General features: G+C 36.7%; 2 protein-coding genes across 2 annotated transcripts in view; both read right to left on the reverse strand.

Moving 5' to 3' along the window:
- The window catches only part of LOC131859078 (uncharacterized), a 31,759-nt gene extending 10,281 nt beyond the window's left edge, over positions 1 to 21,478 (reverse strand). Inside the window, exons 1-2 of the mRNA XM_059212606.1 lie at positions 21,473 to 21,478; positions 7,936 to 8,515 (exon numbers count right to left, since the gene is read on the reverse strand). Of these exons, the coding sequence (XP_059068589.1) occupies positions 7,936 to 8,515; positions 21,473 to 21,478 (586 nt within the window). The remainder of the gene's footprint in view (positions 1 to 7,935; positions 8,516 to 21,472) is intronic.
- A 551-nt stretch (positions 21,479 to 22,029) lies between these two features.
- Positions 22,030 to 24,324, reverse strand: LOC131052086 (uncharacterized). The gene is made up of 6 exons (XM_057986675.1): positions 23,836 to 24,324; positions 23,424 to 23,516; positions 23,239 to 23,337; positions 23,075 to 23,116; positions 22,728 to 22,959; positions 22,030 to 22,598 (listed from the first exon to the last, which is right to left on the reverse strand). Exons 1-6 carry the CDS (start codon positions 23,986 to 23,988, stop codon positions 22,399 to 22,401), a joined length of 819 nt encoding a protein of 272 aa, XP_057842658.1. The 5' UTR covers positions 23,989 to 24,324; the 3' UTR covers positions 22,030 to 22,398.
- Between the last annotated feature and the right edge of the window lie 3,566 nt (positions 24,325 to 27,890).

Below are 27,890 nucleotides of genomic sequence, written 5' to 3' on the forward strand. Positions count from 1 at the left end.
GACATTAGTAGATTTATATTTGTCTATATTTGAGATGCCACAATAAACTTTTGTCTTCATATCATATTGACAAAGTTTTTGCTATGTTATTCAAACTTCTACAAGATCATCCTATTTTTTGACATTGACAGAACTATAATTATGTTTTCTTCATTTTAATGATAGATTGTATGTTACTTATTGTATACACCTAAAAATGGTCTGAAGACAATTAATTAAATAAGATATCATTTAATTAATCCCCCTTCCTAATTTAATTGAATTCATTAAGCAATTTGATTAAATTCCCCCATTCATCTATTTATTAATAAATCTAAGGATTTATTTAATAGGTTCATTTCAATAGTCCCCTTTGATTAATTAATTCAAATTAATTAATCCTCCCCTCACTTCAATTAATTTTCCTAATCCTCTAATGAATTAAAACAAATCAATTTATGAGTTGTTGAGAATTAATTAGTCTTTTCCTATTATTTGAATTTTTAAATTCAAATTATCCACATGCCTCCTAACTTCTAACCACCTAACCTAACCATCCCTCTAACCTAACCCAATCCACCTAACCTTGGGTTTGCCTAACCCTATCCTATCTTGCACATCCTAACTTCCTTATCCTAGCCTCCTATGGTGTGGATATTTTCTTCTTAAGACATGTGGCACTTTGGCCACATGTCTCCTCTCTTGGACACTTGCCCTTTTATGAGCAAAGCTTCTTAACACTTGTCACCACAGAGATGACAAGTGTCTCTTCCTCCAACCTCTTCTTCAACCTCCTCCAATTTCACCCTTGATATCTTCAAACTCAATCTTGACCGTTGATTCCTGCCACCTCACCCTGGCCTTGGAAATCCTATAAATATCCCCCATTTTGGAGCAATAAGGATCCTATCTCATTTTCATCTTATGCATTGTTACTATAGGCATATCCATTCTAGCATATCATTTGAGCATTGTTATTATAGGCAATTTCATCTTAGATTTACTTTAATTTAATCATTTTCTAGCATAATTATTGAATCATGTAGCTTAATCAATCTCTTTTCTATCTTAATTGCATCATCATCATAGCTTAATCATGCATATCATTAGTTTAATTAGTCTCTTGGATCAATCTAGCATAATCAATCTCATCTTTTTATATCATTATCATTTCAAATCCTCCATCTAGGTGTAGTCAAGTCACTGGGGTTGCTTATACAAATCTAAGATCAAATCCATACTCACATCTCTTAGGAGGCGATAGGTCACTTTGTCATGGTTTTACCTTTGTTTTCTTATTATTTGCTAACCATGCTTGTAATGATCTATTGAGTGTTTTTTGTGGCAGCTGCAGGTATCACACATCACAGAGCTCGACATTTTGGCGCCCACTGTGGGGCTTGAAATCTCATTTTTGGTCTCTCAAGAATCGTCAAATCTTTATTTTTGGCTATCTCATATGAGCTCCTTTATGTAGTGATACGATAATTCTTTTCGACTCATACAAGCTTTGAAGGACACTGAAGTGTTGTACAAGATCTATTTTGCACTCGTATGGTCCTGGAAGGGTACTCGTACGGTCAGGTAAATTGTGTCGTATGAAATTATGTTTCTATCTTTTCAAATCAGTTTTCATTTTAAGGGTTTCATGCTTCAATTTGTTTATTACTAATGCTAACCCTAGTCTGTTTGTGAGGTTTTCGGCAGCCTAACTGGTTTTTGTAGGACGATTGTTGAAGATTACACTTGTCAAAGCTTCACTTCAACAAAACACATCATGACTACTAATGCATCTATTTTGCAAGTTGCCTAGGAGGACTCAAATAAACTCTATGTCTTCTTTATGTTTTCTAGGCACACTTGATTTTACTAATGGAAATGAACAACCATGTTTTATGTGTTTTGATGATAGGCCAGTATGCTCTCACCTTTCTTAGGTGATCAGAAAGCTAGACTCATCCTTTTCTTTCATTAGTGCATCTCTTTAGCGGGCCTACCCTCTCGAGGAGCTAATAACTCTTAGCCATTAAGGCCAGTGAGAGGGGAATGACCTAAGTGGGAATGGCTAATGCCAAGTAATCCAACCCACTATAAAATAAATGTGATTTGATGAAAATCAAGTCAACGGCAGTGCTCGGGAATAGCTCTCCTTCATACCTTCGAGAATATCAAACCTTGGTTTTCAAGGCTGGGAGACCTTTTAATTGAGTATTATGCCCCGATGCACTGAACGGATCCCTTACTAGTTCCAGTTAAATTAGAAGATACCCGATTCACCTCCGAAAGGGTGATAATCTTTGTGCAAGAGAGATAGTAACTCTCCCAAGACACTTGCCATATCGTGCCCCCATTAGCATTTGGAGTCGGATAATACGACATTGAGAATCCATTGCGTGAGACTCAGTGGTCGTATTGTGATTAGCTATTGGGTGTGTACCTAAGCTTACAAGCAAAGGTTTTCTCTCTCAACCAACTTCCTTAGGTAGCGTAATGTGCTTGAAGGTCACTTATCATATCATGTGTTTGCTATGTATTCATCCCTAAAACAAGAAAATCAAACATTTAAAACTGGAAAACATAAGAAAAAATCAAACTTCAATGATCGAAAATATGTCCAAACAACATTTTTTACCTATGTTCTGTCTTGAGTCATATGAGCTTGTGTTTTATCATACGAGCCTTCTGGTTTATCATTTTTCTCATTAAGTTTTGTCGTACGAGCCTTCTAGTTTAGCGTTTTGTTCAGTAAGTTTTGTTGTGTGAGTCCTCTGGTTTATCATTTGATCAGTAAGTGTTGTCGTACGAGGCCTCTAGTTTATCATTTTTCTCAGAGGGAATTATCGTACGAGCTTCTGATTTTTCCTATGAAATTCTTGATTTGTCATATGGGCCTGTATGTATTGTCATCTGAAGTTCCTTAAACTGTTGTACGAACTTCTATCTCTGTCTTCTTGCACATCTTTTTCAGGTCTGTCATATTTTCTCGATCAATTTGTAGTGATCATAAGCACCTATTATCTATCATTTCATGCTTGGATTGTCTTCTTGGTTAGCTTGATCAAGTTATCATCTATCAAATCAGACTATAGAAATAAACACCTCAAGATGTTCAAGTACTCACCCTCAACAAGTTTAAGGTCTAAACATCTCAAAGTGCATCATCAACCTCTTTGATAAACTGATCACCCAAAACATAGTTTCTCATCAGGATCTATCATCCTTTATCACGAAACTACAATGTTTGGTCAGGATAATCTTGTCCCACATCGTAGGATATATCTTTCCTATTGGACTTGGTTTTTATCAAATCATCATCATTGCACTCCAAAACCAAAGATCGAAAAACTTGCAAACTTTTAAACACTTGAACCATCTTTCTGTGTCATATCACTCTATCACATTTACATTAATAGTTGATCCCTTATCAAAACAACTTTTAGACAATTGAATCCTAGCACAATATCTAAGATATGTGTATTCCCATTTCAACCAGAGCACAGAGACATAAGATCGCTGAAACAGAAATTGAAACATTTGAAATAGCTGAAGATCATAGCAACATGGCATACCAAAGAAAAATAAAAGAAGACATAACAAGCCAACGTATCAGAGAAATCAAACAATTCCAAAATTAAAATCCAACTATGTCAAAACCTCACAAGGATTCAAATGCATCTCCAAAGAAAGGTGGCTCTTTTATGCAACTCTTAAAAAGATCCCTAAGGGATTTTGATGAGAAAGATCACAATCATGCACCTGTGTCTAGCAATGGCTCATCCCCCCATAAGAAAATTGACTCTCCAAAGGCATTTATTCCTACACCTCTTGAAAACTTGCAAGAACCTTCCATAGCATCATCACCAAACAATACACCCAAAGATGAAGTTCCCCAAGGGATATCCATGATTGCCATCAAACCTATTTCAGAGGACCCTATTCAAATCTCATCTCCTTCATATCCAAGCATTAATTCATTGCAACATCCCCATAATGCTTCCTTGCAAATTGAAGTCCTCAATCATAGAACACTCGTTAAACATGTCCTAATAGATGGGGGAGTTGGCTTAAACATTTGCTCTTTGAGTATTTTCCATGCTCTAGGTTATTCAGAAGAGGCAGTTGATCCCCATAAAAAGATCACATTCAAAGCATGTGATGAAGAAGAACATTCCTCTAAAGGAATTGTGATATTACCCATCAGAGTGGGACCTTTACAAAAAGATACAGCATGCCAATTTTTTGACTTGGACCTACCATACAACATACTCTTGGGAGGACCATGGATACATGACATACAGGCTATTCCATTAACATGTCATAAGTGCCTAAAATTTCCTTACAATGGGCAGGAAATCACGATCTCAGCAGACTCAAATCCATTGCAGTGCTATAGTAATATAAAACTAGCTCAAGAGGTCATTGTTCCACATAACAGAGAAGCGGCACCTTCAAGCACACAATCCAAGGAACAATCATTTGCATCAATTTTGTCAAACATGGAAAAAAAAATGCAGCTAAAAGATTGAGGTAACGGAGAATATTTTCTATCACAGAAAAACAACCAAGAGCAACTTAAAATTGAAAGGGATGAAGAAGATGTAGGTATCGATATAATTCACATGTATGCAGGACAAACATTAGGAACTATCCCACTTGAATTAGAATCACATTCGGTTGACTTGGACTTAATTGAGGACAATCGGGAGATACTTGTGTGGGGTCATTCTGACGAGAGTATCGTTCTAGACATGGAAATACCTATTGAAAAATTCTAACATCTCTATCATAACCCCTAATATCTTTGACAGAATTCAACATGAGGATCCTTTATCCTTAATCCCTCCTAAACCTATGGACTGGGAAAATGAAGAACATATTGCCATTGATACTTTTCCTAATGACCATGACATATCCTTATATCTTAATGAAATCAAATCCGCAACAACTTTCACCAGGGATTCTGCTAACATACCTTCCAGTCAAGTGGGTGCCAAATCTCCTAGTCGCAAAAGTGAAAATAAAGAAAACAATATCAGTTTTCATGTTGAAAACCATTTATTGGCAACATTAGACCGTGAAAAAGTAAAAAGAAAGGATGCATCTAACGGTGAAAACCTCCTCAAGGCACCGGAAGATGGGATATTTGACACCTTACCTAAATTTTATCAAGAGAGGTCATCTATCTTGATAGAACCAACAGAGGCAGTTACCATTGGCACAACTGATCTATGTCCAGCAACTTCCCTATTAGAACTAGCAAGGCAAAAATATTTGGAACCCTTCAAAAGATGGCAAATCAATTTTACCTGGTCATATCCAGACATTCCAAGGTTCGATCCATATCTTACAATACATCACCCAAATATCAGTCCAAGAGCAGACAACAATAATGGAACACAACATGGATCAGGAGAAGGTATTCTATTTATCACACCACAAGGTCATACAATCCAAAAAGCATACAAATTAAGCTTTCCATGCACCAACAACACAACATAGTATGAAGCTTTGGTTAAAGGTATCAAAATGGCTATAGAATGGAACATTACACAACTTCAAGTCTTTGGAGACTCTCAGCTCGTCATCAATCAAATCAATGGTGATTATCAAACAAAGGACGAAAAGTTAATGCCTTATTAAAAGGTGGTTGATGATATCAAGAAATACTTTGTAGAAATAACTTTTCAGCAGATTCCAATAAATGGCAACAAAGCAGCAGACGCCATGGCTACACTTGATTCTCTCCTTCAGACACAGGAAAATCAACATCGTTATGAATTCCTAGTAGAAGAGTTGTTTTACCTTGCTCATAATTGTCCTAATTCCCAAACTATTTGTCACCTTGTTGGGCATGATTCCTCCCGCTACAGCCAAACTTACACATACCTGAAAGATAATATCCTCCCTCTTGACTCATCAAAAAATAAAAAGAGAAACTTTATTCGCCAATCCTCCCATTATACTCTTGTCGCGAGTACCCTGTTTAAATGAGGTCTAGACAATACTCTTTTAGGATGTCTTGAACAAGAAGAGTCTAAGAAGGCCTTACATGAAGTCCATAATGACATTTGTGGCACTCATTCAAGTGGTCTTACCCTTTCAAAAAAACTCATATGCTTGGGCTATTATTGGCCAACCATGGAACGAGATTCTTTTCAGATAGCTAGAACATGCAAACAATGTCAGATCCATGGAAATTTGATTCATGCACCTGCACAAGAACTTCATACTTTGGCAACATCTTGTCCTTTCTGTCAATGGGGTCTTGATCTAGTAGGAAAAATAAATCCTTCTTCATCTAATGTTCACAAATTCATCCTTGTAGCTACATAATATTTCACAAAATACATTAAGGTAGTACCTCTCACAAATATCACTGGAAAACAAATTGTTGCATTTATCTTGAACTACATCATTTGTCGCTATGGAATACCCATGACCATTATCATTGATAATGGGCGATCGTTCAAGAATCGGGATGTACAAGAGCTATGCGAGAAATTCAAGATCTAACACATATTTTCCACACCCTAATATCCACAACGGAATGGGCAAGCAGAAGAATCAAACAAAACTATTTTGAAAATCCTCAAAAAGACAGTGAATGATGCTGGAAGAGATTGTCATATTCAATTGAACCCTTCTCTATGGGCCTACCATACCAGTATCTACATGCCAATAGGTGCCACACCTTTCTCTCTTGTTTATGGATCAGAAGCAATACTGTCAATAGAAGTAGAGATACCTTCTCTACAAGTATCATTAAAAGGTCTTATCCCAGATGAAGAACAATGAGTATCTAGACTGTAGGAGTTAGAATTGATCCATGAACGAAGAAAAAATGCCTTTGATCATTTAAAGGTATATCAGCAAAGAATGTGCCGAATTTATGATCACAGGGTCAAACCACGAGTCTTTCAAGTTGGGGAACTAGCACTAAAAGAAAATCCACACAACCAGGCAGATCGAGAAAAGAAAGGAAAGTTTGAACCAAACTGGTTAGGTCTGTTTGTGGTCACAGCAAGGTTAGGAGCATATTAGCTATCAACATAGGACGGAGATCAGCTCGAAGAACCCATCAATATCATGCATCTCAAGAAGTTTTATGTCTAAAAAAGCAGAAAAAATCCAAAAAACGGTGAAAAAGCAGAAAATCCAAAAAAGTGAAAAAGCTGTTAGAATATTCGAGTATTTACTTGATTAATTAAACAATATTTGTTTAATTATTTAAGTTCCCTTTATCTCTTTTACACTTAAGCTAACTTTAGGTGCATATAATTAATTATTTTAATTAATTATTATTTGCAAACCTAGGTTTTCCCTTTTAGGGTTTCTTGACCTATTAAAGGTTGATTTCTTTCTTTTTATTGTAAGAATCACATTACATATTTTTGTGAATATTGAGCTCTCTCTTTTTGAGCATATTCTCTATGTATTTGTTTTTCTATATTTGCTTCCTTGCTTCTCCTTGTAACAAGTTTTTTAGTTTGCAGAGATCATTTGGGCTCCTATGGTGTTGTATTTTCTCAACTCCTTTATGGTATCAGAGCTTCAGATCTGCAGCTATCTATTCTTGTTTTGAGAATTTTTGCAAGGGAAGTAGATCTGGGGTTTCAGAATTTTTTTTATGCACCTAGGGATAGGTTTTTTTTTTGGAGCACTTTGGGCCTAAACAGACCTCACCATCGTGCTCAGAAGGCTCGAAAACCCCTATGGTCATATAAAATTTTACCTTTTTTGGTTCCTAAGCCTAAGGGAGTATTTTTTCTCCAGATCCAGGCCATACAACCTTGGCATGTAGTTTGAGAAAAAAATATTTTGCCATTTTACGGCATGCAAGCTGGATTTTGATTTTTTTTTTTTTAAATCTTCAAAAAAAACATCAAAAAATAGGGCACACAAATTTTTTTTTGGCAAAAAAAAAGTTTTTGGGGGCCCCCACGGTACACAGGGTACCGTGGGGCCCCTGCCTTGTTGCAAGCCTTGTTGTCCGGCCCCTTTCGACCTCGGGCTCCAGCCCCTGCCGGCCCCGGCTTTCGTTCTCGTCGGCAACCTTCTCTTCCCAGCACTCGGCGCCTACAGAACCCCCAGAACTCCGGCCCGTGCTCAGCCCGCCAACGCTGGCCGCTTCCCACCTATGGTACCGCCACCTCTTCCTAGCCCCCGGAGCTTGCAGAACCCCCACGCTACTGCTCTCTAGTCGCCACTTGCTGGCAGCCTCACCTCCCCAGCCGCCGCTGCTCCCCGGCCCGCTACCTTCTACATCGCCGCCGCCGGATGCCTCCGCCGCCCCAGCCGCCCTGCGACCTCCTCCTTGGCCCCCGTCGCTGGCTTTGCACCTGCCACCGGCCTCCTTGCGGCCCAGCTGTGCCACTACCACTGCCGCCGGAAAACCTTGGCCTGGCCCGCCGGCTGCAAGGAAACCACGAGCCACTAGATCTCCTCCCGGCCACTGGAGTGCCGGTCCCTGGCCACCTCCGCCCGCCAGAGCCACCGGAGCTCCTCCCAGCCATCGGAGCGCCGCTCCTTGGCTTATCTGGTTAGGATGTCTCTATTTTGGTTCTCATTTCTATTTCTGGCCTTCTTATCATTGTAGCATTGTAATTATGCAAATGCACTGAGATAAAGTGCCATCATGCATTGTTTACTTGGAATCTTGCACATCTTGTGCCTTGTTGTACATGCACTATTGATTAAGTGCCATGAGGGGGTTGATGTTCCTTCCAAGACACCCTATACTTTTCTTAGCACCTTTGATGTTCCTAGTTCTTCGTCATATAGTTCTTGTTGGCTATTCTTTTCAGTGTACTTGTCCCTCTCCCTCTTCCGCATTATGGGGAGGTTTATCCTATTGGTTCTAATGCTTATGTGGTTTGATTGATCAGCTCTTCAAGCTTTGATGTTTTCATGCCATTTGTATCTTCGATTTCAGTTGTTTGCCTTGTTTGCCTTCTGATTCGAGTAGTGTCATTTGAGGGCACTCATGCAGATTACAGTCTTCTCTACCTAGTCATGTTCTATTTCAGTGGAGGTTCTTCAGATCAATATTTATTCTTCGACAGAGTTTGTAGGTTCTTCATGCTTCAGTGGTATTCTTTTCCATCTCTTTTTGGAGTAGAGTTTTGTTCCCACGTGGTTTTCTCTATTTCTCCAGTTCATAAAGATTTCATTGTATTTGGGTACCTGATCAGGCCTTGTTGTTGGGACCCATCTTTATTGCTTTCAGTAGTTGTTCTAGGTTTTAGCTTCTCCCTAAGTCTAGCTTAAGGGGGGGTTTTAGAGTATTCGGGTATTTACTTGATTAATTAAATAATATTTGTTTAACTATTTAAGTTCCCTTTATCTCTTTTACACTTAAGCTAACTTTAGGTGCATATAATTAATTATTTTAATTAATTATTATGTGCAAACCTAGGTTTTCCCTTATAGGGTTTCTTGGCCTATTAAAGGTTGAGTTCTTTCTTTTCATTGTAAGAATCACATTACATATTTTTGTGAATATTGAGCTCTCTCTTTTTGAGCATATTCTCTGTGTATTTGTTTTTCTATATTTGCTTCCTTGCTTCTCCTTGTAACAGGTTTTTTAGCTTGCAGAGATCATTTGGGTTCCTGTGGTGTTGTATTTTCTCAACTCCTTTAAAAGCAAGAAAATTAAAAAAAAAGTCAAAAAGAAAAAGTCAAAAAAAAAATCAAATATGAGAAAAAGTGCAATAAAAACAAATGGTGAAAACCTAGCAAACAGTGCTATCTATCAGCTATCTCTTCCATCTATTAGTTCATGCATCCTTCCACTTGCATTCATTCAGCGTTGTTCATATGCATAATAAAGTCTTTGTACATACGTAGGCATCTCGGGTGGCTTCTCGCCATGGTTTGAATCATTGGGTATATCATAATGAATTTATTTCTAGGCTTGGGGCAAAATCCTACACCTAGTTAGGGGCAAAAATTTTGATCATTTTGAGCTTAATCAAATAGGTAGAACAACAGTTAGACAACTCTTATCAAACGAAAACTGAGACATATCCAACATCGAACATGAGATCAAATTGTCAACCATCAAACTATCACAAAGTCAGTCTAAACACATGGATGATATCTTTTGGATAATGATTTTAACATGATTGTTCAATTTTACTATCTTGATTTTCGCTATCATGATTTCTGAGTGACTCCAGGATATCTTTGACTAGAGAAACAAGGAAGGAACATGATTTTTTCTTGTCTGTTATCTATAAATTAATTATTAATATGTGCAAATTTGTCTCAGGACATGATCATTAGAGTATCATCAAAGACATTTCCGATTTGCGTATTGAAATGATTAATACTGCCTGTTTTATGCAAGCAACACTCTGGTCATCTCGGTTCAATTATACCTAGATGCTTGTGCTAACTTGCCATATCAAAATCTAGGAAAGTTGTGCTTAGGTCATCATGGTTTAATTATACCATCGTTGTTTGCACTTACTTCCCACATTTTAAAAAGCTCAATGATGACAAAACGCAATAACTCAATGACTGGTCTGGTCGTAGCTTTGCATTAGCTTTGCATTTAGCTTACATTTCATTCTTGCATGGGATCCCGCATGCTCATTTTATCCAAGGTTAAATCTATCGCAGGAATCATCAAAGTATCATCATAAGTATATACACAATCAAACTGATGACTCATCTCTATCTAGATGTTATCGACCCAGCAAAATCTTATATTACTTTGCCCTCAACAGAACCAACATCAACATATCTAAATCTTCCTACAACTTGATATCAACAAACTGTCAGTTCTTTATCCAATCAATCTTATCAAATTCTATTAATCAATCGCATCTAAATCGATCCTATCATGTCTTATACAAGATGTATCTATCCTGAAACCAGATGTTCTGATCATGTCTTATACAGGATATATTGTTCTTGAAACCAGACGCTTTGATCATCTTTGTCTTATACAGGAGGTGTCATTCTTGAAACCAGACTGAATCTTGATTTGATATCAATCTAATCAATCAAGCTTTATCAATAATCAAAAACCACATCACCATGATCATAGAACTCGCATTTTCATCAACCACAGTTGCAGACATCAAATCATTTCTAATCAGGATATCAATTTCGCAAAAAATCCAAACACTCCAAAGGTCAATTATCTCAATTGATCTCCCAAGGGGGCATCATCGTATAACAATTTATCAATCAATAGCTGGGGCATCCTATCAAACCAATATCATCATCAAAATGAGATTATTCTTTGAATCAACGTGTCATCACACCTCATTTCAAAGAGGGGCAAAATGTATACACCTAAAAATGGTATGAAGATAATTAATTAAATAAGCAATTATTTAATTAATCCCCCTTCCTAATTTAATTGATTTCATTAAGCAATTTGATTAAATTCCCCCTTTCATCTACTTATTAATAAATCTAAGGATTTATTTAATAGCTTTATTTCAGTACTCCCCTTTGATTAATTAATTCAAATTAATTAATCCTCCCCTCACTTCAATTAATTCTTCTAATCCTCTAATTAATTAAAACAAATCAATTTATGAGTTGTTAAGAATTAATGTCTTTTCCTATTATTTGAATTTTTAAATTCAAATTACCCACATGCCTCCTAACTTCTAACCACCTAACCTAACCATCCCTCTAACCTAACCCATTCCACCTAACCTTGGGTTTGTCTAACCCTATCCTATCTTTCACATTCTAACCTCCTTATCCTAACCTCCTATGGTGTGGATATTTTCTTCTTAAGATACATGGCACTTTGGCCACATGTCTCCTCTCTTGGACACTTGCCCTTTTATGAGCAAAGCTCCTTGACACTTGTCACCACAGAGATGGTGTTGGCATTTTGATGATGTTTTGATTGTCATTGATGGACACATACTTTCTTGATGATGGACACACACTTTCTTGATGTATGAGTCATGCTCAACCGGTAATTGTTCCAACCGGTATTGTGTATTATTGAATATATAGTCTTTAGACTATCGGTATTTTGCAGAAGATGTTTACCGGTCACAGATTGACTAAAGAGCTCAAGCGGTATAGAGACCTCAAGCGGTTAGAGGATCACAAGTGGTATGAAGGACCCAAGTCTTCATTTTTGACAACCGGTAATCAGTATATTGTATTAACTGGTATTACTCTGTGATAAGTTACCAGCTGGTATTTCTGTAATGTGTGATGAGTTATCATCCACCAACACTTTGGCGTTGATTTTGTGTCGTGTTACCAAATGTGTCTAGATGCACTGAACCTAGGAACTTGTAGTCTAATCCTATTGGACCGACATGAAATCAGTTTCCTTTATAAGGACATCATGTCTGGGGTTTGTATGTATGAGAGAGAGTATGAAAGATAGAATAGAAAAGGTTATGTGCGATCATACTAGAGAAGATTAGGTCTGTGTGAAGAGACAGAGTGTGGAGATATTGAAGACTAAAGTAATGCTGAAATGCATTAACAATGAGTTGTCAAGGATCTAACTAAGCATATTGTGCTATTATCTAGATCATTCACTTGTTGATTACTAATATCTTTGACAACTCTGAAACCCTTAACTGGGTAGGCTCAACAATGCCTTTGTAAATCCTCTAACAAGGTGGTTCACAACTGTGGATCTAAATTCCTTTAACAAGGTAGTCTTTAATAGGACTTATCTCCTAACAGAGATCTAGATTTCTAACAGGATCTGTTCTGGTGAAGAACATTGTATGACCTTAACTGGTCTGGTTTCTATTCTGCAGATAGTTACTTGTGAGTTTCTGCTCACCATGGTTTTTCCCATTTGGGTTTCCATGTCAAATATCTTGTGTTATGGTGATTGTGCTCTTGTGGGTGAATGCTTTGTTTTCTATTTGATTTGCATTTATCTTAACCGGTTTATTAGTGAATCTGTTGTACCGGTTATTTGCTAAACTGTTTAAAAGTTTGTTTACAGTAATTTTTGGTATACTAATTCACCCCCCTCTTAGTATTCATCAATTGGTATCAGAGCCAACCTTTCTATAAGTCTAACCACTTGAAAGGAGATATGGGAGAATACAGTGTGAGGGAACTTAATCATCATCTCACTTAGACTGAGAGAGCCTATGATGAACTCAAAGTCAAGTATAAAGCCTCTTTGGCCAAAAGAAGAGAGCATGCTGAAAAAATGATAGAACTTACTGAAAATAGCTCTTCTGATGAAGCAAACATGGATTCTCTAGTTGAAGAAGTTGAAAAACTGAATGAATCTAAAGCCAATCTGAGAAAAGAGTTGGAAGGACTGACTATCAGAATGTGTCAAGAGCTTGAGAACAGAAGGAAAGTTGAAGATTTGGTAAAAGACAAAGATCATGAGATCTCCAAGCTAAAGCAAGAAATTAGTACCCTTACCGCTCATCTTCAAGAGAGTAAAGTGGAAAAAGAAGAAATGCAAGGTGAACTAAACATGGCTATTTCTGAGAATGCAACCTTGATGGAATCCAATGCTTCTATTTCCAAGGAACTTACTGAGTCAAAGGAAATACTTGCCAAATTCAATAAAAGTACTGCTAAGCTAGAGCAAAAGCTGGAATCGACAAAGCTAGTAAAGAATACCACTGGACTTGGTTTCTCTGGGTATGAGGAAGGTGAGACCTCTGGAAAAAAAGATGAAGCATCAAAGAAGCAACCGACATCCAAGGATAAAGGTAAGCAAAAATTTAAACCTGTTTGCTTTAATTTTCTCAAAGAAGGACATACTACCAATGTGTGTAGAAGCAAGGTCTACAACAATTTTCCTTATTTTCTAAACAATAAGCCTAGATCCAATAGATTCAATGGAAACTATTATGCATGCAACAAGTTTGTGCATATAGTATTTGAATGCAGGTCAGTTTTGCACAACACTGGGAGACATCCTCCAAGGATTCAAGGAGTTATCCTGGAACCTTGAACCGGAATCCCAACCGGTACAATACCTATGACCATCAGTCAGGTGGTTATCAAGCGGCAACTAGTTGGAGAGCAACCTATTTGATCTGTTGTGGTAGAGGTCACACTGTTACAACATGCAAAAGGAAGAATGTAAGTATAAATAATGGACCATGGAGAACACCTAGAATGGTATGCTATCATTGCAACAAACCGGGACACACTGCCAAAACTTGCAGACTAAGAAAGAACCTATCGGATGATATACCGATCACTCCAGAAGGGAAGATTGATGATGAAACCGTTCAAGTGGAAATGAATAAAACTTGGAAAAAGAAATCTGAAGAAGAGTCACAGAATGAACCTGTTTCTGCACCTAGTGTGGAAGCCTCTGAATCAGCAAACTGAGCTTCAGAAAATCTTGGGGGGAACACATCGGTGAAATATTTCGAACCCCCAGTTTATATCGATAAAGACCTTAACCAGTATATGTTACCTATCAATCGACAGAAGATTTGAAGCGGTAAAAGGCAAAATTAGGGTTTTTGCCCTAGCGGTGATGCGTTTATTATGGTAGGTGAGAATTTGTTTAAAAGGGATTTTCGTCATCATTATCACTTATCAATTTTCGAGAGAAGAATTTTCAAGACCAGAGCGACAAAGAGCGATTCGTCTAGCGATTCAAAGTGAATTCAAAAGTCTTGCAGAGAAATCCAACGATCTTTTTCAATCTATCAGTGAAGAACACTAAGCGGTAATCTAGCAACTGAAGTGGTGTATTGTGGGCGACATTGGAAAACCCTAAATTTCAGATTGTGAAGGTATTTCTCGAAATTCTCTCTTATCATGGCTTTTGCATCGCACTCTAGTTCTAGTGCACCTATAGATTCAGTCGAATTTATTCAAAAGAAAATGAAATACAATGCCCCATCTCAAATACCCACCAGAGTTATTGTCGAGGAAGACATTTCAGGGTATATAGACTATAAGTTGGAAGACCTAGGATCCCTAGTAATCCATTCCCAGCTAAGTCTGTTCTGTGGGGATGACAAGAAGAACAAACCTGAGTATAGTATCCTTGAAAAGATGAAACTGCACAATGCGATATATTTTCTGGAAGAGTTCATAGAAGATCATATTTGCATCATCCTTAGCAGAGTGCACGGTGATAAGATGTATCTCGAGCGGACGCATGACATCACATTGGAAGCAATTTATGCCGTCACCAGTTTCTACAAAACTGGAGAGGTACCAGCTTTACGGAAGGTCACCAAAACTAAAATGACAAAGCTCACCAGTTCTATGAGTGACCAACGGGCGATGACCGTCAACACCATTAAAGATGATCTGGTGAAATATGCTTGCATGGTGATTGGTTACCAGATGTTTTATGCCAGCAGAATGAATTCTATCCCTGCTGCTGCGATGAATGTCGTTTACAGGATGATCAAGGAAGACACTACATTTGACCTATGTACCTGTCTATAGAAGCAATTGTTGTTGAATCTGAAGTCCATCAAACAGGACAATTCTCTAAGGTTCAGGTTTGGCCAACTTCTAGTCGTCTTATTCTTTTATTTTCAAGGTTATTTCCCTAGAGTAGGTGATGTGCAATGGTCTACTGACCTACCGGTCTCCAGACAAATTAAGGAAAGTCTACAAGTAGTGGGAACTACATATCCTGAGGTTCTAAATAAATATTTTGATGAATTCAAGCGGAAGATGAGCCAGAGAATAAGGATATCTGGTGATATTGTGAAGAAATATGAAGATGACATCTTCTTCACAATAAGGATTGATGACTGTATAATGGAAGCAGTGGAACCGAGAAAGGAAGTAGTTGGCCCTATGCGGTATGAAGTGATGTATGACATGTTGATTGGGTATGCCTCTACCTTACTTGCCTCTCCACTGGATGCTAAGAAAAAGAGAACCGGTACCTACTTAGAAAGGGTCACATTGGTTGAAGAACCAAAATAGAAAAAGGACAAAGCAGTGCCATCGGTATCTACACCGGTTACCTCTACCAGTCCGAAAGTGACCAAGCGGTCACCAGCTAAGAAGAAACCTAAGAAGGTATTTGAGAGGAAGCGGAAAACCAAAACCAACTCACCGGAGTTAGAGGACACTGAACTGGAAATCCAAACAAAGAAGATGAGGCAATCAAGAAAGAAGGAGAAGTCTACCGGTAATGTACCTGCAACTTGAGCACCAATAAATATAGATATTGCCTCTTATAAGCCAATGACACATTGTCAGAGGACATTAAAGAATATTAGGAGAAAAGTGCTTGATGATTTAAAGAAGTATTTTGATGATTTTAATGATAGTGAGAAAGAAGAAGTAGAACAGGAAGTCATCAAATATTTATGTGTTAATGATCGGTCGCTAAGATTAGATCGGTTACAACAGATTCTTTGTATAATTCTTTATATAACAAATGGTGCATTGCCATTGAGAAAGAACAAGAGATCAGGGAGAAAATTTTTGCACAATACTTTCCTGATGCTTCAAATTTAGAATTATTCGAGATAATGGATAAGAACAAAGGCATTTTCTTCATGAGAAGGAGAAGACTCGGGCTACTAGAAGGAAAAGATTTTGAAGTGGAAAAGGATACTCATACATGTGAAAGTTGTTGTCAATATGCACCAAGTATCTGAAGCTGCTAAGCAGGCTGACCAAGAACCGGACCTATCCTCAGACCAACCGGATGAAGTGTTTGACAATGAAGGTGAAAGAGTGACAAAACAACCTATTGATGTTGATGCCTTAGATACTGAGGATGTCACTCTTGATAAACAAAAAGAAAAGAAAAGAAAGAGAAACAGGACAAGGAAAAAGTTGAAAAAGAGAAACAGGATGAAGAGAAGAAGAAAGAGAAAGAGAGAGAGGAAAAAGCAAGGCAAGAAGAAAACAAGAGAAAAGAGGTAGAGAAAAAGAAAGAGGAAGATAAGAGAAAAGAGGAAGAGAAGAGGAGAAGAGGAAAGAAGAGGAGAAGAGGAAAGAAGAAGACAAGAGGAAGGAAGAAGAAAGGAAGAAGGAGGAAGAGAAGAAAAAGCGGGAAGAGGACAAGAAGAAAGAAAAAATGGAGAAGAAACAAGAAGAGGAGAAAAAGAAGAAAGAAGAGGATAAGAAAAAAGTAGAAGAGGAGAAGGAAGCAGAGAAGAACAAACAAGCGGAGACTCCTAAGGCAACCAGTGATCAAACCAAACAAGTTGATACCACCAGTCTTATTTATCTTCAATCAACAAATGATTCTGAGCTGTTTCGAAGCATCAAACATTGCACAGAAGAGACTGGAAGCATTGCGGAGGAAGAAAGAACAGGATGTCATACAAACTGCAGTTGACACCCTTACCAGTCTAATTCCCGGTACCAACCTCCCCCGATTCCTCTCTATCCAAGCTTAAACTTTTGTGTACCGTAGTGGAGGACCACATACAATGCTTGGAAGATGTTGCTGAAGCCACTGCAAAGAAGAACCGTGAAAGGTACTCAATGTTGCCTTAGTCAAGCAAATGAATGAACTACGGACAAAACTACTGAAACAACAAAATGATACCAATGTTGCTATGGGCGATGGTAAATTACTGTTGAGTAAAATCTACCAACCCTATCTATTTTGTGAAGATGTGTTTAACCAGAAAGCTAAACTCCAATCGGAGTTACAGGCATATATCAGCAATTTCAAGATGTCATATGATTCATTCACTACATATGGACAAACCCTTCATCATTATTAGTAGCAGACTGCCAAGATGGACTTAGAGATCTACAACCGGTCTAAAGATTTGCAAGAGCTTCAACTGCTCCTATTGCCAAGACTGCAGATTCTTTAGAAATATTTTCTCAACCTAGAAGCTATCATGGTAACTCAAGAGATGAGTACCATTGATGCAATGGAAGAACTGGTATTCCAGATGAAGACTGAAAGTGAGGTTTCTACCTCAATACTTGAGTCATGGACATTGGCCATGAAAACTTTTATGTAGGACTTTAAATCTGTTTTTGAGAAATTTCATTCCCTATTGTCATGAACATTTACTCTATTTTTATTATATATGCAAAAAGGGGTTACTTTGCATTACTTTGTCATTGTTGGCAAAGGGGGAGTAGTGTACATTAAAATTTTGGTGAATGTTACCATTTCATGTATACTTTCATGATACCATTTTGGGAAGTAGCGTACATTGTAATTTCTGCAAAAGGGATTGTGTATATGCTTAGGGGGAGTAATTTTGATTATGGAAATCTTTGTTGTAAAAACACTTAGATGTGAAAATTTTCCTAAGTGTTGCCATCAATTCCAAAGGGGGAGATTGTTGGCATTTTGATGATGTTTTGATTGTCATTGATGGAAACACACTTTCTTGATGATGGACATACTTTCTTGATATATGAGTTATGCTCAATCGATAATTGTTCCAACCGGTATTGTGTCTTATTGAATGTATAGTCTTTAGACTATCGGTATTTTGTAGAAGATGTTTACTAGTCACAAATTGACTAAAGAGATCAAGTGGTATGGAGACCTCAAGCGGTTCGAGGATCACAAGCAGTACGAAGGACCCAAGCAGTAGTTAACTTTTGATCTGAACACTATGATCTACCAGTCTTCATTTTTGACAACTGGTAATCGGTATATTGTATTAACCGGTATTACTCTGTGATGAGTTACCAACTGGTATTTCTATAATGTGTGATGAGTTATCATCCACTGACACTTTGGCAGTGATTTTGTGTTGTGTTACCAAATGTGTCTAGATGCACTAAACCTAGGAACTTGTAGTCTAATCCTATTGGACCGACATGAAATCAGTTTCCTTTATAACGACAGCATGTCTAGGGTTTGTATGTATGAGAGAGAGTATGAAATATAGAATAGAAAAGGTTATGTGCGATCATAGTAGAGAAGATTAGGTCTGTGTGAAGAGACAGAGTGTGGAGATATTGAAGATTGAAGTAATGCTAAAATACATTAACAATGAGTTGTCAAGGATCTAACTAAGCATACTGTGCTATTATCTAGATCATTCACTTGTTGATTACTAATATCTTCGACAAGTCTGAAACCTTTAACCAGGTAGGCGCAGCAAAGCCTTTGTAAATCCTCTAACAAGGTGGTTCACAACTGTGGATCTAAAATCCTTTAACAAGGTAGTCTTTAACAGGATTTATCTCCTAACAGAGATCTAGATTCCTAACAGGATCTGTTCTGGTGAAGAACATTGTATGACCTTAACTGGTCTGGTTTCTATTCTACAGATAGTTACTTGTGAGTTTCTGCTCACCGTGGTTTTTCCCATTTGGGTTTCCACATCAAATATCTTGTGTTATGGTGATTGTGATCTTGTGGGTGAATGCTTTGTTTGCTATTTGGTTTGCATTTATCTTAACCAGTTTATTAGTGAATCTGTTGTACCGGTTATCTACTAAACTATTTAAAAGTTTGTTTACAGTAATTTTTGGTATACTAATTCACCCCCCCTCTTAGTATTCATCAGATGGCAAGTGTCTCTTCCTCCAACCTCTTCTTCAACCTCCTCCAATTTCACCCTTGATATCTTCAGACTCAATCTTGACCGTTGATTCCTGCCACCTCACCCCTGGCCTTGGAAATCCTATAAATATCCCCCATTTTGGAGCAATAAAGATCCATCTCATTTTCATCTTATGCATTGTCACTATAGGCATATCCATTCTAGCATATCATTTGAGCATTGTTATTATAGGCAATTGCATCTTAGATTTAGTTTAATTTGATCATTGTCTAGCATAATTGTTGAATCATGTAGCTTAATCAATCTCTTTTCTAGCTTAATTGCATCATCATCATAGATTAATAATGCATATCATTAGTTTAATTAGTCTCTTGGATCAATCTAGCATAATCAATCTCATCTTTGCATATCATTATCATTTCAAATCCTCCATCTAGGTGTAGTCAAGTCACTAGGATTGCTTATACAGATCTGAGAGCAAATCCATATTCGCATCTCTCAGGAGGCGATAGGTCGCTTTGTCATGGTTTTACCTTTGTTTTCTTATTATTTGCTAACCATGCTTGTAATGATCTATTAAGTGTTTTGTGTGGCAGCTGCAGGTATCGCACATCACAAAGCACAACACTTATTATCAAATGCTACTTGTAATCCTACCAATAAAATTAACCAACAAATAATAAGTTATGTTTCAATTTTCAAGTGGAATAAATATAATTAACACATTATAAACCTTGTGTAGTATAAATCTTTATAGCTCCTTTTGCTACAACTTCCAAGCATTTGTCATCACCATATTTTGATCTTGATTTTGAAGCTTTCATCTAGTGTAAAAATGTTCATCATCCTTTGACAAATGATTACAGAAAACTAAATCTAAACACCTAAATCGTTTAGGACTATTTTAAATTTTGTCATATGATAAGAATAAATTATTGGAGAAGTTTCCTCATCCTCATGAACATAATTGACACTTTACTTTCATTACAAGCTTTGAACCTCCATTCCCTTTCAAAATGACCATATGTATTGCAATAATAACACTGACTATTTGTCATATCAAATATTCTTCTATCTCTTCCTCTATTTTATCTTGAATAATTTGTATTTATGTCATTTTTCACGTCCTTAATAGTTGACACCTTAATTCTTTATTATATACAATTTTGAAGAAAAAGCTTTCTCATCACTTTCTTCAGATGCATCTATTAGTATTTCTTCATGAGACAAAAGAGATGCAAACAAGCGATTAAACTAAAGAGTTGTCAAATCTCTACTTTCCTTGATAATTATTGTAATGTGATTCTATCTTGGTGTTAAGAGACCACATCATGTTTTTAAACCATAACCTCTTTTTTCATAGTTTTTCTAAAAATAGCCATTTTGTTGACCACATCCTTTTAATCATATATAGTAATGAGTGACACGCTAAGATCCTTGCATCTTCAAATTTTCAAATTCTCTTCAAAGTTTACAACTTGATAACTTCAACTTAATTATCGACTTAGGAAACTTGTAGAGAACTTTAAGCACCCATGTTTGCCTTTGCACCTACAATCCTTAGAAATAAGTTCTTATTTGGAACTGGTTGATCATGAAATCAAGCTTGAGAGTTCTAAATTTAAACACCTAAACCCTTTAGGACTATTTTAAATTTTGTTGTATGATAAAAATAAATTATTGGAGAAGTTTCCTCATCCTCATGAGCATAATTGGTATTTCTACTTTCATTACAAATTTTTAATTTTCAATCCTTTTCAAAGCGACCAGATATATTGCAATGATAGCGCTGAATATTTTTCATATCAAATTGACTTCTAACTCTTCCTCTATTTTCTCTTGAATAATTTGTATTCATGTCATTCTTAATTGTTGACACATTAATTCTTTATTATATAGAATTTTGAAATTAAGCTTTCTCATCACTTTCTTCACATGCATATGTTCCAACCAAGTGATCAAACTCAAAAGTTGTCAACTCTCTACTTTCCTTGATAATTATCGCAATGTGATTCTATCTTGGTGTTAGAGAGTGCATCACATTTTTTATCATACCCTCTTTTTTCACAGTTTCTAAAAACAGCCATTTTATTGACCAAATCCTTTTAATCTTATATAGTAGTCAATAACACACTAAGATTCTTGCATCTCCAAATTTTCAAATTCTCTTCAAGTTTGCAACTTGATAACTTCAATGATGAACCTGCAATTCTTAGAAATGAGATTTTATTTAGAACTTGTTGATCAAGGAATCAAACTTGAACAGTCTCTTTAAACTTCCTTTTTAGCTATTATGTCATTGGTTGCAAGAGTGGTTCAATTTGTTGGTTCTTGATTTCTTATTTTTACAATTTTTCACATTCCTTTTCTTATCAAAGGAATCATCATCCTAATCTAAAATAATCATATTATCAATAGTCATTTCAATTAAATTTTAGAATGAATAAAAAATTAACATTCAACATGATCAATTGTTAGAGAGAATTCAACTGTAAAATCTATAACTCACACAAACTAAACTACCACTTGATCTAAAATAATAAATGAGGATTTGAAACAGGTCTCACTATTCCATAATCCAACGAGAAATCAAATGGAACATCACATTAAAAATGTGTGCACAATTCAATATTCCACAGAAAACCAATAATCAGCAAAACTAATAATTACCAAACAGTACTCATGAAGTTTTGTGCTTAACAGAAAAAAGAAGCTCCCTCTTTATGAACTCTGAAATTACTGTCTTCTGTTATCTTAGATCAGCAAAGAGGTAATTGTTTATGATGAGCTTTGACTGAAATAATACAGATAAAGAAAACTATAGCTGTGTTTTAAATAACATTAAAAACTCTTTAAAACTATTAAAAAAAGTGATTCTAAGATCATCCCCTGATTTCATCAAGACCAGGAAAAATATAACTATGAATAGTCTTTAAAGCTGCTTTCAAATAAACTTTCACAGCAGTATTCATCCAATGGTTTCTCTGTGTCCTAGATTGTCACTGTTCTATGCTGATAAAGACTCTGTGGATACTGGTATAATCCCATCAACCATATCCATGCTGGAGCCATTGCATATAGGTTTACTTATCTCAGTAGATTCATCAGTTGAACTTTGTAACATATGTCCATTCTCTGGTTTTTCTTCGGCTTCCTTCAGCACCAAGCTGTCAATGAATTCATTCAGCTGCTTGACTGCTTCGGTATCTGTGTCACATTTACATAAACTTCTTTGAATCATCCAGAATCAATAAAAGCAAGTACAAACACTGGGAAAAAAAGAAATTTAGCTTGAATGGTTGAATTCACATCACTGAGTTGAATTAAAGAATGTACCTAATCTTGGAACAGTGTGGCCCTGTGGGTGTTTGATAACCAAAGGATCCTTAAAGGCCTGTGTAAATTCTTCACTGGGTTCCTTCAACCAGTCCTTGGCACCTATCATATGAACAGATGGGCATTCTATGGTTGGAGTATACAAAATTTCACACATCTCTGGCTTTCTGAACTTGGTTCCAGAAACAGATATGATGAACTTTATAGGGGGGTGGTTTTTCAGCAGCACTCCCTGCATGATTCATCACATAATTAAGTTAGGGTTTGGAATTCATCATAATCCCAGTTGCTTAAAAAGATAAAAAATGGGTTCCAAACGAAAATGATGATAAAAACATTATTTTCACCTTCCTTTGATACCCAACTAGAGCACCAGACAGAGTGGCCCCCTATAAGATAACAGGCAATTTGAAAAATTAATTTTACAGTCCTAATTCTCAGCAACAAAACAATCTAATTACCCTAGCATTCAACTTGTAAGGTAACAATTCCCAAGGCTAGTGTCACACACCTGGGAAAATCCAAGCAACCCATCAAAGGGGCCATTCTTCTCCATATAATCAGCAATGAAGGCAAATCCTTTGTCCAAGTTAGTGTATTCAGTAAACTCCTGTACAGGGTGCTTATGAATTAGCTCATTATCAGTACTAATAATGACATGGCTACAGGAAACCCGATTATCTGGTTAAAACAAACCTCATTATATTGGAACCATTCATAATAGGGAGGAGGAAAGATTCCCTCAATTTCAGACTTCCCTCCAGCAGGAAACAGCCCATCCAAGAAAGTCTGCACCCAAATATTTGTAATTATGCCAGTTACAGCTCAACGATTACAGTCTCAGACAATGGAGGGATTACAAAATTTGTGAGTAAACTATCAAATTCATGAAATTTATAGAGTCTATAATGATATCAAAATTTTGTTTCTGATTATTTATGTTTTTTGTTGTAACATTTAGAATCAAACCATATATGTTTTATTTAGGCCAACATTTCAAATCAAACCCTATGATCAATCATTAGAGCAGATAGATGGAAAAGAGAGGAGTAAACAATTGAAATTGCTATCATGATCTGTATTGGCAATGAAAAGAAGAAGTACCGACCATATCAAGCTTGTCCATGATAGAAGAGTCCCATTTGCTGACTTGCTTTTGCAGAAAGCTCCCACTTGTCCTGAATCCATGGAGACAGAGTACTCTAAGCTTTCTGGTCTGGCTCACTTGTGGACCCTGTTCCTCCTCCCTCATCTCACTCATTCTGAAGATTGTCTTCTTTCTGTGAGGAAGAAATTTAAGTGCAGACAGGCTATACTATCTGCTTAAGAAGAGAACTGGAATGAAGAACATATTTCCTGTTTGTTTTGACTCTCTGTTAGCATGCCTTAAATGAAAGGGTTGGTGAAATGAGTTAGATGAGCACCTGCTCCACAGATTCTGCACTAAATTGTTGAGTAACATTCATTTTTGGTATAGGTAGCGGTCAAACCACACCATTCTGACCTGCAGGTTCCCCATTTCTGCCTTGGATTTTATGCTCTTGCTTTAAAATATATACCTAGTCATTTTTCTACTATATTTTACATACACTATCTTCTTTCGCTGTATAAAAACATTCTGCTGGAATTAAGCAAAATGAAATTCATTTATTATAAAATTATAACTATACCTTGGGAAGGATACCTGTTATATTGATTATTATTATTTATTATATTACCAAATAAATTGAATGAGTTTGGGGAAAGATTATTATTATTATTGAATGGTAGATAGGTAGAAGTATATTCATGTTGATGAGATGGAATCAACAAATTATAAAATTAATCTAATTCAATATTCAAATTTTTAGTGTATTACATACATTAGCTTTTATTTCTACATAAAATATTAGGTTGGACTTAAGGAAATGAAATTTGTTTATTCTTATGAAATTATACTATAGCATGAGTAATAGTGGAGGAGTGTTGTTTATTGTAGGATCTATTGTTTATAGATATTTTTCTTGATTAATGATATGGTAAAAATAATAAAAATTATATTTTTTATGAAAATAAAAAAAGTCTTGAGATTATGGATTTATATATATTTAAATAGCAAGATTATTTTTCTTACATATTTTAGTCATTATATAATAACTTAGTCTAAATTATATAATGACAATAATTGCTTGCTTTTGTGTTTACTTCTTAATGAGTGTGATAGTTTGTTTGTGCTACTTGTTAGAAAAAGTATGTTATACACCTTGCACAAGAAAAAAATTATTTCAATTATGCAAACTAAATATCTATTTGTGATGCATAAGTGGAGATGTGTTTAGCCACATTAAACACATGTATTTGGGTCCATTTGTAAAATTGTCATAGTTTCACTTAAAAGGGGTAAAAATTTATTCAAAAACAAGAAGAACACAAAGCACAAAAATTAACCAATCCTATCACTCTCCACTAAGGTATCCAACTCTTAGAACAAATCCGGGGGTAATTGACCCCAGTCCACAATATGCCAACTATACATAGGATCTGAGGCCCATTTGGCCAAACAATCTGCAACACCATTCCATTCTCTAGGCACATGATTAAAAGTCACAAGATCCAAGGAAGCACACAAATTAAGAATTTGTTTAATAACCGAAGCAAGTTGTCAGCAGATATCATCCAACTATTGCCTGTTCAACAAAGTCACCACAATCTATGAATCAAACTCACAAATGATCTTTTGCCACCCAAGAGCACAACTGTGCTCAGCAACATATAAAATGGCAAGGGCTTCCATCAAATTGTTAGAATGCAAACCCTTGTAAATAGAGAAAATAAACCGAACATCACCAGAACTACTTCGCCCAATTCCAGCAATACCAGCATGACCTGGGTTACCATGAGAGGAACCATCAGTGTTGATTTTCAAAACCCCCTGAGGAGGAGGGCACCAATGCCCCTCTCTACTTATCTTTCGAAGAGGATGGCGAAACCTATTTCGCATGACTTGTTGAACTCTCAGAAGGCCTCCCGGAAGAGGAATTTTGAGACGATCACAAATAGCAACATCTCCCAGATCCACATGTTCTGCCAAGTCACACTTGGCCGAAACAGTTTCACGAAGAGAATGAAGAACTTTCCACCACAAATGCTTGATAATTAGTTTAACATCTTGAAATATCATACGATTCCTCTCCAACCAAATATGTCAAATGATGAAGGAAGGACCAAGAGCCCAGATAACTTGAAGAAAAGAATTCTTAACCGAGGGTCTACCCCATTGAGCAAAAAAGTCAACCAAAGAAGAGACATGCCAACAGGCCTGATTCCACACACCCCACCAAAGGTGTCAAATCTCCCTTGAGAAGGAACACTAAAAGAAGAGATGAGAAACACTCGCAACATTATTACAACACAAAACACACCTTGAGGGGCCTTGGAATCCATGCTTAATCAGATTATCCCAAGTAAGACACCAATTTTGAATCACCAACCACATTAAAAAATTGCATTTAGGCCATGCAAATTTATTCCACACCTTTTTCCACCAAGGGACCTCCATGTCTCGAAGCATTTGGCCAACAAGTTTCTCATACCTTGAAGAGATAGAATACTTACCAAAAGAATCCCTTCCCCAAGAAAGGACATCATACCCAACCAAAATATTACACTCACGAGAAGCTAGAATCTAAGCCAGCTCTTTCCTATCCTCTTCCGAACCACCTAGTAGCCATTTAGTAGAATGCTTCCATTGATAACCAAGAACTTAACCAAAAGTATAGGCAATCTTGTACTGCTCAACATATCCCAACCAACCACCATAAAAAATATCACAGAGGGATTGGAGATGCGGTTACTGAGTGAGAATAGGAGGTTTACCATCCCAAGAATCCAACCAAAAAAGAGCCTCAGACCCTGAATGACCAATCCAAAAAATGTCTTCCTTAACCAAATGAGCCCCTAATTTCAAAGTATACCAAATCATAGAACCCCTTCCCTCCAAAGGATAGTGAGGAATATCCAGGGGATTAACCCCTTTAAGATACTTGTGAGTAAGAATTTGAGCCCAAATCTGATGTTGACTAGTACACCAGTGCCAATAAAGTTTGGCATCTAGAACCTGTCCATTCAAAACAACAGAACAAAGACTAAGGCCCCCATTCTTCCTAGGCCTGAAAACATATTCCCACTTGACTAAGCTCCATTTTACATTCTGTAAAGTACCACTCCAAAGAAACTGATGAGAGAGGGCATCAAATTCCCTAAGGAAATACATAGGAGTCGCCTGAACAAAACACATTTAAATAGGAAGAGCCTGAATGACAGATTATATAAGAGTAACTCTACCAACTGTAGATAACCAACAATGGGTCCAATGAGCAATCTTAAGACACAACTTGTCAAGCAACTGTTGCCACGAATCCCTAAGTTGTCACCCAACAGTAAGAGGAATACCCAAATAAATAAATAGAAGAGACCCAATCTGAAACCGAAGAATGTTGGTAATCCTCCTCTGAATAGCTTCAGGAGAATTAAAAAAGAAAATTGAAGACTTATGTTCATTGATCTTCTGTCTTGAAGTTGCAAGATAAATATCCAAGGTCCGCCTAAAGGAGAGAGCTTCCTGAAGACAGGCCAACCCCATAAGAGCAGTATCATCAATGAATTGGAGATGTGAAAGAATAGGCAAACCATTACCCCACCTCCAACCATGAATAACACCCTGGGAAACCTAAGATTTAATGAATCTGCCCAAACCCTCAGCCATAATAATAAACAAATAAGGAGTGTAGTGTCATAAATTGTACACCCTTGCTAGGGTGGTACAATTTCACGCTTAGGTTAGCACCCACCTTAGTGTGTCTTGCATCTTGCATTTCTAATTCCCCTTTAAGCATTTAATTAATTAATTAATTTAAATATAAGGTCATGTTTCATCACTTTACATATTCTAAAGTTGGGCTCTTTACCCTAAGTGTGCCCCTTTTTATCTTATTCCTTCAATGAATCATTTAATCATAAACCCTATTATATCTTATTTTGACTGTTTAGGCCCGACTTTGCATATCAAAACATCTCAAAATCAGCTATAACTTTGGGATGCACTCTAATATCATCATATCTAACGGCCCAAAAAATTTGGTGAAAAGTTGGTCGGATCGTGGCGGGAATGCACATGGTCCGTGA

The sequence above is a fragment of the Cryptomeria japonica genome, chromosome 10, assembly GCF_030272615.1.
Source record: "Cryptomeria japonica chromosome 10, Sugi_1.0, whole genome shotgun sequence".
Taxonomy (NCBI): Eukaryota; Viridiplantae; Streptophyta; class Pinopsida; order Cupressales; family Cupressaceae; genus Cryptomeria; species Cryptomeria japonica.